The following is an 11,263-nucleotide window of genomic DNA, read 5'->3' on the forward strand; positions in this document are numbered from 1 at the left end:
AGCTTTGTCTGATGGATCTGTTTACAATATCGCACACTCCGCTAGAGAGCTTAATATCAGCACTTCCTCCTCGAAGAGGAGCTGACAGCACTCAACTTCAGCACACTTGAGGCGAGCGCACTCATCATCACCTCTCTACCCTCTTCTTAAACAGCGGGATGGCGAGGCGGCACAGACACAGGTGAGATTTAAGTTGTATGCATTTTGATGAACTTTCGCGCATGTATTTCCTTATATTATGAGACTGGGCTCCATAGTCGCATGCGGGCATTTAGACGCAAGGCTAGATAGTTCGTGCTGATACCATTACATTTATGAAATGCGTGCTCAGAAATGTAGCGCTTATATTTGGTTGCATTTTTCCAAACGCACGCATCTCTCCGCGGAATGTGTATTTCTTCTGGTTGGGCTGCGCCGCGCTGAACAGGTGGATGGCATGTGCGCTCCCCGCTCGCGCCCGCGAGGTGGTCTCGCGCTCGTGTTCATTTACATTTTCATTCATCCACCGTGCGCGCAGGTAGAGCGTGTGAATCCGCTGGACAGGTTACGGCGAGATTCGGTACTTCCCCAAAAAATCACACACTCATTTTGATTCAGAAACAATTGACGAGAGGCACAATTTCAGCGGCAACGTAGTGTGGTAGAAAAATAGCGGGCGATTGCAGAAACCTCTCGGCATGTTCGAGTGTTTTTTTTAAACGTTTTAATAACGTTTGGATTAATTTTGAGATTATATGTGAGCCGGATGGATTATGTCCACTAAATTTTCTAAATCCGCTTTACAATTGTCGGGATTTGGAACAACTAGTATTATAGTCTTAAAGGGATAGTTCACCCAAAAAATTAAATTCTGACATCATTTACTCACCCTCATGCATGAATTTCTTATATGTATATGTATATATATATATATATATATATATGTATATATGTATGTTGTATGTATCTATACATATATACATATACATATATATATATATATATATATATATATATATATATATATATATATATATATTAGGCAGAATGTGAGGGTCTGACAGTCTCTATTCACTTTGACTGCATCTTTTTTTTCCATACATACAATGAAAGTGAATGGTGACTGTGGCTGTCATTCTGCCTACTATTTCCTTTTGAAGAAATATCAAGGATTTTAGAAGAAAATAAGTAATGCAGGTTTAGCATGAGGGTGAATAATTGATGACAGAATTTTCATTTTTGCATGCACTGTCCCTTTCAGTTTGTGTTTAAAATTTCAAAGCCATCATGTAGTTCATATGCATGTGCTTTTGCATTAGAGACATTTTAAAAGCTCAGATGACAGGCATTTGATGTTGTATTGGTCACATAAGATCACGGTAAACTACTTAAGACTCAGACTGATGTTTTTAAAAATTCCTTTGAATAAGGTTTCAGCCACAGTGAGTCTATTTTGACATATCTAAACTCACATGTACAATTAGTCAACAACCCTCATTGCACACTAAGATGAAACCGTATCTATTTGACTATATATATATTTTTTTTCAGTGAGCTAGCTGCGTTTTGAGTTTTACATTTCCAGTTCCAAGTACCGTACTTGTAGTCAAAGAAGTGAGCTATCATCTTCATCTTTCGCTTTAAGCACTGGCAGTAAGGATAAACGTAGGTTTAAAAGTACGTATACACATACACCTGTGGCACAAAGAGCAGGAGAACATTGTTCTCCACGTCTGCTTGTGCTGTATCGTGATTGGCCAAGAGCTGGCCAGGTGAGATGGTTTTGACAGTACCTGTGCAGGTCTGAACACGCTTCCATCCTGAAACAGTGCCAGTCCACACACACGTTCACTGTTTCTGTGGAAACCAAAAACATCAGAACAGGTTTCTCTGAGCGTGTCCCCCCTGCACCCTAACCTGCCGGCTGTACTGGTTCATCCACTCTGGTTTTGTGTTGACTGTGTTAGCGCTTAATTTTACTAGAATGCGTGATAGACTTATGGGGGTGAAAGGGTGTTTTTTTTTTTTTTATGTATGTCAACAACCGCATCTAACATTTTCATGAGGATCTGCTCGTTTTTCCTCATACTTCATGTTTGCTCTTCTGCTGTTTCACTATCCCCCCCCCCTTCTCTGGTTATTACCCTACTCTCCTTATCTCACAATCTTTCATTTACCCTTCCCTCCAGTGTTTACAGTAGCGACGAAGATGATGATGATGTGGAGATTTATGATCATGACTACGATGGTCCTCATGCCAAGACAGGAAAACGCCACCTCGGCAAGACACGCTGGACCCGTGAGGAGGTATGCAAAACTGTTGCCTGGCTTTGTTTGAGTGTTATTTTTTTGTATAACACTTAAAAAAAAAAAAAAACAGAAATAAGCTTTAAAAATATTTCTTGTTTTGATTTTTTTTTTTTTTTATAATTACAAATAATGCTAAATTAATATTTTATATATTTTATATATATATATATATATATATATATATATATATATATATATAAAGTCACATGTACAAATGTGTGTGTGTGTATATATATATATATATATATATATATATATATATATATATATATATATATATATATATATATATGTGTGTATTAATATAGTTTTTAATTATATAGTTTTAACACAGATATTCTTCTGATATATAATTCAAAGCAAAAAAGCTTTCATTATTTTATGGTCTTGCACACACTAAGTTTTAGATTTTTGCACCTTTTGACATTCAAATGTTTTAGAGTAGTGTTTGTGGCTGCTTTGTTTTATATTGTATCCTATGTATTCTTTAAAACTTAGTTTAGTTTAACTGATAACTTTATTCTTCAAGTAGCTTTTGTGAGGTGTTTATTTAATGGAATATCATTTATTTATTGTTAGTTTAACAATGCATTATTTGATTATGTATTTAATGCTGTAATGTTGACTGTTTTTACAGGATGAGAAGTTGAAGAGGCTGGTAGAGCATCATGGTTCAGAAGACTGGAAAGTCATTGCCAGCTTTCTACCTGTGAGTCTGTGTGTTTGTGTCTATGATTGTTTAAACGTGTGTGTGTATGTATGTGGCTTGTGTATTTAAGCTTTAGGGGGTTAGGTTAGGTTATGTTAGGTGTGGTGTTTTATATACGTTCATTTGCATGTGAATAGCCAAAGGATCAGGTACTGTAGAAGTGTGTGCACGTTTTGGAGGATTTTGCATAATTGGGTATTCCTCATTGGTTGGCCTAGTTTGGAACAGAGTCAAATGGGGGGGATATGGCAAGGTTTCAGAATCCACTGTGCACCTGCAAGCACACACGGATGTACAAACACACACGCACACACACACACACAAATGCGCTCAGGTAGAAGCATATGTTCACATACAAATTTCCCAGGCACAAACACATACAGTGCACACACATACAGATGCTAAGCTTAATGCAGGGCAAAAAAAGCATCTAGGCTATATCTAGATAGAGACTGCCACACGTCAATCTCAACACATGAACAAGAATTAGAAACTAAAGCTGTTTCATTTCTGATTCACTCTGTGGGGTTTCCGAAACACCTGGGATCTCAAGCCCACTGAACTCATATTAAACACAAAAATGACTTTAATTCAAGTTACACACCGCATTGACAGTCCAAAATTAGTTTCCATTCTCACTGTACTTGTGTGTTTCACAGAATCGCACAGATGTTCAGTGTCAGCATCGTTGGCAGAAAGTTCTCAACCCTGAACTTATCAAAGGGCCGTGGACGAAAGAAGAAGACCAACGGGTAAGACCTCTACAACCTGACATAAAATAACCATACCACAACCAATATGTTACCTCATATAACCAAACTACAGCCACAGGATTGCAATTACACAACCAAATAATCCACATGCAGTTGAGGAGGAAAGTAAAGATCCATTGAGCGGGTGTTGTGTTGTAATGATTAACTGGCGAGACCAGGTGTTTCTCCATTTATCGTCATTTTTATGACCCAGCAGAAGTCATTAGCAGGTGTATTTCGCAGATATTCGTCGTAATACCACTATCTGTATCTGTGTGCAATCTTAAAACACTTATGCAATGTTAGTTCCCTTTCTCTCTGGGTCTGTGCTGGCCTCCATTACACCCCCTCTTTCTGCATACACCTCCTTTTCCTCAAGCACTTGCTAACCACAATTTTCTTTTCTCTGTCTCAGGTGATTGAGTTGGTTCAGAAGTACGGCCCCAAACGTTGGTCTGTGATCGCAAAGCACTTAAAGGGGCGGATCGGTAAGCAATGTAGAGAACGCTGGCACAACCACCTGAACCCTGAGGTGAAGAAGACTTCCTGGACTGAGGAAGAAGATCAGATCATCTATCAGGCACATGAGAAACTTGGAAACCGATGGGCTGAGATTGCCAAGCTACTCCCGGGCAGGTAAGGAAATGCTACTTAAACGCTTATATTCTACGTATTTGTACGTGATAAGGACAGACTTATGTTATTTTCTTGTCATCAGAACCGATAATGCCATAAAGAACCACTGGAACTCCACTATGCGGCGGAAGGTCGAGCAAGAGGGCTACCTTCAGCACGCCGCTAAAGTCAGCCCCACTCCACTAAGCAACGGCTACGCTAAACCTCATCTCCTGAACTACAATCACACACCGACCAACGCATCCATGCCTGCCTCTTCCATGAGCAACCAGTATCCGTACTACGTGCCTGACTCACAACGGGTACGAGAAAACTTCTCTCTCATACGTTTACCTGTTTAAATAATGGTATTGTTGGCCCTGGAGTAAAATTACGATTCTGACCTCTTCAGTTGGTAACTGATCTTTTATTCCCCTTGTGTTCAGGTGCCATTTCCACTTGCTCTTCAATTGAACATCTTGAACATTCCTCAACATGGCACTGCTCCTATCCAGGTAACCAATGAGTCAATTAAACTGTTCTATATATTAAGCAGGGATGCATTAAACTGATCAAGAGTGACAGTAATATAATGTAATATAATGTTTCTATTTCAAATAAATACTGTTCTTTGAGCTTTCTATTCATCAAAGAATCCTGAAAAAATGTCACTGTTTCCAGAAATAAATTAAGCAGCACTATTGTTTCAACATTGATAATAATAAGAAATGTTTCAGCATATTTGAATGATTTCTGAAGAATCACGTGACACTGAAATCTGGAGTAATGGCTGCTAAAAATTCAGCTTTACCATCACAGTACATTTGTTTTTTGTGCGACCAATCTGACGTGTTTTCTCTCTATTGTTTTCAAATTATTTCGACGCTTCTAGTTTTTTTATACGATCGCATTCAGTTCAAACTCACAACTCGGACATAATAAAACATTGAGTTTTGTTCATTTTGCTCCATTTTGATTCCTGTGATACAGAGACACTACAGCGAAGAGGACCCCGAGAAAGAAAAGAGGGTGAAGGAGATCGAGATGCTCTTGATGTCAACAGAAAATGAGCTGAAGGGACAGCAGGCACTACCAGTAAGTGTGTGTGTCTGTGTTTTTGTGTAAGTGTCTATGTGTGTGTGTGATTAATTGGAGGAAGCATCTGGGGGTCTATTTCACATTCTAACTGCTTGGCTATATTATGCAATTGTGCCTTATCACACCACAAGCTCTGTTTAACTCCTTGTGCAACTCCGAACCCCCTCCCAACACTTCACATCATTCAACTCAACAAGTTCCCTTTCTCTCTGACTGTTCTTCCTGCATGCATCCCTCTCTTTATTTTGCTTAATTTCTGCCGCTCACTCCCATACACAACTTCTTTTTCCCTCCCTCTCTCGCAGATTTCCATGAACGGCTACAGTGGGTGGAACAGAGGCTCTTTGACGGACAGCTCGGTTGGCGTGTTTGTTTCAGTCCCGGCTCCATCCCTAGACCAGGGATGCCTTCCAGAAGAAAGCGCCCATGGCAACACAAACAGCCCAAACAATGACTCCAGCTCCAGTTTACCAGAGTTTATTGATGCTATTGATTCGGTAAGAGACCATAATAGCATCCTATATTAGATCTAAAAGGAACGGTGACCCTGTAAAGGTCAGCTGATAGCCACCGTTTAGTTACCTGTCAACCTCGGTGTCCTCACATGATCTCGTCTTCTCAGGCCCCATCTATCTGGGCCAACTTACACTCTGATAGGAGGTTGCCTAAAACTGAAGCTAAGTCCAATCAGGGTTCGCCCACCCACAACGATGACAGCAGTGCCCTCACATTTCTTTGCTCTACGCCCAAACATTCAGCCGTCAGACACCTGCCCTTTTCTCCCTCTCAGGTAGCCTGAAACCTCTCCGCATAAATCAGTCAGCCACCCAATAACTCAATCACGAGTATCTGAGCACCATGAATCAATCTCTTCACACTAACACATATCAGTCAGCATTAGTCTACATGCGTAGGATTCATCTAAAGGTCATGTAACCATACATAACATGCATTTATAACACCCATGAGTGTTTTTTGGGTGTCATAAAGTGTGTGCTGAAGAAAAGATATTAGATTGTATTACATCAGCTCTTAGTGCTACACTTTTTACCCCTTACTGTGTAATCAGTGCTTGGCTGTTTTTAGTGAATTAGTTTCCAAGTGATATCAACCACTACATAACCAAGACAGCATTTGACTTTAATATCAGAAATCGGTTACACTTTATTTTAATGTGTCCCTGTTACAGTGTAATTATACATTTAAGTACTGAGTTATATTAATTAACTACTAGGGTAGGATTAGGGTTTGGTTTAGGGTTAGTTGAATGTAATTACTATAGTAAATACATGTAACGTGTAACAGTGACACATTAAAATAAATCACCCAGAAATCATTTGAGTTCAACTTTAAACATGTGGATTTGTACGTGAAGGAATGCTGCATTGTTTTCTTGACTGCCAGGGGCAAATTGAACGGAAATTCTAGTGAACAACGCATGCAATCACTTTCAATTTCCTCTGACAGATTTATTTTGCACTTGACAATTTTATGCTTAGCAAATGTTTGCATATTTGTTCATTACAAATATTTGTTCTTCATTACATGCTAGTGTTGCTCTTTTAGCCTAGTGAAAGTAGTTTATTGTGCATGATGAATCTTTTGAGGTTTATGCTGATTTTGACCCCTTTTAGAGGTCCTCCTACACCTCTGAATGTTAAATAAGTGGTTTTCAGATTAGTATCTGATTGTTGCCTTCCTTTCTTCCTGTCTTTTGTAGTTCTTTAATGCATCAGTGAGCCCGGATTCAGACAGTCAAAATGTACCGGTCACGCCCTCACCTGTCTGCTCCCAGAAAGCACTGCAGCAAGACCTTGCTCTTCGGCCTCAGAAGGAAAACGAGCTGTAAGGGCCCATTTCGATACTTTTTGCATTTGTAATGGTTCTTTATGTGATTCTTAAAGAAGTTTCCCATGCAGATATAAAGCATAATCACAGGGTGAATTAAATGAATGAGACTTAATGAGATTTATGTGATTCTAATAAAACCCTGAATAATTCATAATGTACATATGGGCGTTCTGTTTCAGGTTCCGGACCCCCAACCTGAGGCGTTCTATCATGGAGTGCTCTCCTCGCACACCGACTCCATTCAAATCCACACTGACAATGCAGGACACCAAATACGGACCTTTGAAAAGGGTGAGACTATAAACATTTTTTACATTTAAAAAAAGTACTATTTTATATACTGTTTGTGTGTGTGTGTGTACTTGTACAATTATCTTTGTGAGGACCGGTTTGAGTTTTAGACCATCAGAGTGAGGACAAAGATAGTAAAGGGACATTTTGGCCAGTCCTCACTTTCTGAGACCCCATTAAAGGCCTGTTTGAGGGTCAAGGCTTGGTTTTAGGGATAAGGTTATAAGTAGGAATAGAGTAGGTTTAGGGTAAGGGTTCGGGTTAGGCACTTAGTTGAGATGGGTAGGGTTAGGGTAAGGAACTAGAGATTGCATTGTGTCAATGAATGTCCTCAAAAGATAGATGTAAAATAATATGTGTGTGCATTTCATGCTCTCTGATATTAACATTGTATGCTATTTTGTGTACAATTCAATATAAAAAAACTAAAAAACTAATTTGAAATGCTACATTTTTAATGCACATTGCTAAAGAATTAATAGTATTGCATTATATATGCCAAAGGTAATCTGAATGTAAAAACAGGGGAATGAGCACAATTAAATATCCAATATCATCCAATTAATTTAAAAGCATTTAATATCGGCCAATAACCAATATGGAACCGATAAATCATGCATCACTACTTTGGAATATTTTACTCAAGACTCTATTCTGGTTTCAGGCCCACAGCCCTTCATTGAACTCTGGAGTGGTTGGTAATATTAAGCAGGAGCCTCAGGAGTGTGAGATCAGCGTCGGGGGGGTGCATCTGGAACAGCCCCCCCTGAAGAAGATAAAACAGGAGGTCAGTTTGGGCTAATGTGCGCCCCTTCATTTGAATACATCTCAATGTGATATTCAAATAGCAGAAATGTAAAAACGTCTTGTCTGTAGGTTGCTATTTGAATTTGTTATATCGGTAAGCAGTCAAACTTGTCTGATCCATCTGTGTAAAAGTGGGGGTGTGAATTGGATATTAAATATTGGACGTAGGATTATGAAAGCAATAGACTGTAATTTCTGCCTGGCGGGTTTGTATATATTCAGTAATTGATTGGGATCTATAGGTGGAGTCGGCTTGTCTGCAGTGGGAGGAGCAAGATCTCCAGACCCAGCTGTTCCCTTCCAGTGGCTCCGCCCATGACATGCCTGTGAGTATCTTGATTTTGTTCGTATATGGATGTTGATCTCCGCCTCTGTTAATAGTTTTCATTGATCAGTGTTATTTCGATATTTGACGACTCTGTTCTCTTTGGGACTTATAGGATATGTTGACTAGCTCTGTGCTGATGCTTCCTAACGCAGAGAAAACTGAGGATGGACACAAAGCCGCCCAGCTGCCCCGCAGAGCCATGGGAAGTCCTCTGCAGGTACAAAATCTATCATGAGACCCTTATACACACCCATTTAAATTGTTTGACCATCAGAAAGTGTCCAGATACAGTATTGAAATGAAACATTTGGCTTAAATATGTACATATATCACGTACGTGTAAAAAACGTTATAGCTCATTTTGTAGTAGCACATATTGACTTTATGACTGCAGGTGCTGAATTGTGCCATAAAATTGTAAATGTGTGATTTATTAGACACTGAAGCGTATGCTATGCAAAACCAGAGCAATCACCTTCAACTTTGACTTTTTCTACTTCTCTCCATCTTTACTTCCTCTCTCTCTGTATCCTTTTCTCTCTCGCAGCAGTTGAGCACATGGGAACAGGTGCTTTGTGGGAAGACGGAAGAGCAGACGATGCCCTCTGAAGCCACGCACAAATACCTCAGCAATTATTCTTCACGAGCACTGGTCATGTAAAGAGACAGATAGAATGAGACGGAGACAAATATAGAAAGGGAAGAAGAAGGAGGGAGAGTGAAAGAAGACAATCGTTCTGAAAAGAAGTAAAAGAGGAACACTTCAACACTTCTAGTACATTATTTGGGAGAGGCTTCAAGCCATTTTGTAGACTGCACAGTTGATGTTAGTCGCCAATGTTTAAGCTGTGCCGTCGCTTATTTGATTTGAGCAACCAAAGACATTATTCATGTTGTGTTTGATTTAAATTTAATAATATTGTATTATATATTTTGTATTATATATGGGAAATGAATTCTCTATGTGGGTTCTAATTTTATGGATTTTAATATAAGGAACAATTTGCAGTAATTTATTATTATTTTATATTAAGAATAATAATTAACTACGATGGCCGCCTTTGCCAGTGTTTGACCCCAGTATTGCTCACTTCTTAATCGCTAAATGTGTGTTAATTGTAAGGAGCTTGTGTCCTCCTAGCATTATCAGAATCATACACCTAAAACTACACAATATTTGTACTCCATATCTGTGGGTGAACAACAGAACTGCCCTTGCAGAGATCGTATGTATTTCAGCCAAATGCCTAAAAGCACTGCTATGTATTCCTGACCAAATCAAACCATGTCCAATGCCTAAAAATGACTGCGCCAAGTTTGAAAATTCAAGTTTGCCTAATGTAGATCTTTGGTGATGTATCTAGCGTAAAAAGGTCTCTGTCAGTTTAGTAGTGTTGCCATTTCAAAAGCAAAACCACAATGCTGTGCTTTCATTGTATTAGCACTATTTCAGGTTTTAGATCAACTATGCAAAGATTTCAACAGAACAAAAAGTGTTTATTGTTTTAAAAAAAATTGTTTTTTTTGTTTGTTTTTTTTACAGTTTTTGTATTTGCTCAATAGGAAAAACAAGGTTTACCAAGCATTTTCAAGTCTGGTTGAAAAGGTAACAAATTTGCCTTTGTGATGATAAAACATTTCGTGATCATGTTTTCTTAAACACTTTTTTTTATGTCAATTTGTAACCAGATTTACATTTGGTATTTTTTACTTTTTGAAACACTGAAATGATTGTTGCTTTTATACCTAGTCGGCTTGTTTTTGATATTTCAATCAGCATTTGATACTAAGATTGCAGTGCCCAATCAAAAGCATTTAGCAATAACGTTTTTGTTATTCGCTGCCTTTTTGTATTAGCGTCAAGTACAAACACTTTTTTTACACTGATTTTGAACTTTTCATAAATCTTTTTATACAAACTTTTATAACTGCCTTGTAAATAAAGTGTGTTTTTGAAAAAATATCTCTGGCTTAATAGTTTCTTTTCCACTTAATTGAGTTTGAATAGCGTGTTCCTCAATGTTTAATAAAATCTATTCACTTGCACAAATGGCCATGAGACCAAAATCAAACTACTTTCTGTATTTGATGCCAAGTTACATAAAAAACTAAAATTGTAATTGATTTTTATTATTTAATCATTTTAAGTTAATGAAATGCTATATACAGTGGCCCTAAAGTATTTAAAGACTTAGTTACTCTTAAATAATAAGTCATATCTGCAATGAACAAGTGATTTTTAGTAAATGAAGTCAGTATACAAATATAATTAGTTTTAATTATGAACAATGTCTTTTGTTTTATAACAAAAAAATAAGTATAGATATATTCATATATTTATTAATAATAAGATAAATATATTTAATATTACTAAAATGGTTTGCTTGAAAGTTTGATTTTCTTCATAATAAAATCCAAAGACATGTGGCTTAAAATACTCGTACAAAGAGCGACCGAATACTTTTGCAGACCTATAGGCCTATGATGGATAGTTGCAACCTTAATCCAGTTGTGAAGAAACAA

General features: G+C 37.9%; 1 protein-coding gene across 3 annotated transcripts; it reads left to right on the top strand.

Moving 5' to 3' along the window:
- myb (v-myb avian myeloblastosis viral oncogene homolog) lies at positions 1 to 10,703 on the top strand. Of its 3 annotated transcripts, XM_084099390.1 has the most exons (16): positions 18 to 181; positions 2,169 to 2,286; positions 2,927 to 2,998; positions 3,658 to 3,750; positions 4,166 to 4,386; positions 4,469 to 4,688; positions 4,812 to 4,880; positions 5,356 to 5,460; positions 5,769 to 5,960; positions 6,086 to 6,253; positions 7,184 to 7,308; positions 7,494 to 7,605; positions 8,270 to 8,392; positions 8,655 to 8,738; positions 8,853 to 8,957; positions 9,288 to 10,703. In XM_084099390.1, exons 1-16 carry the CDS (start codon positions 159 to 161, stop codon positions 9,399 to 9,401), a joined length of 1,944 nt encoding a protein of 647 aa, XP_083955516.1. In that variant the 5' UTR covers positions 18 to 158; the 3' UTR covers positions 9,402 to 10,703. The 3 variants fall into 3 exon arrangements, with proteins under 3 accessions (XP_083955514.1, XP_083955516.1, XP_083955515.1); XM_084099388.1 differs by lacking the exon at positions 6,086 to 6,253 and having other exon boundaries at positions 1 to 181; XM_084099389.1 differs by lacking the exon at positions 6,086 to 6,253 and having other exon boundaries at positions 9,291 to 10,703.
- Positions 10,704 to 11,263: the final 560 nt, after the last annotated feature.

The sequence above is a fragment of the Abramis brama genome (assembly GCF_963993115.1).
Source record: "Abramis brama genome assembly, chromosome: 22".
In the NCBI taxonomy this organism is placed as follows: Eukaryota; Metazoa; Chordata; class Actinopteri; order Cypriniformes; family Leuciscidae; genus Abramis; species Abramis brama.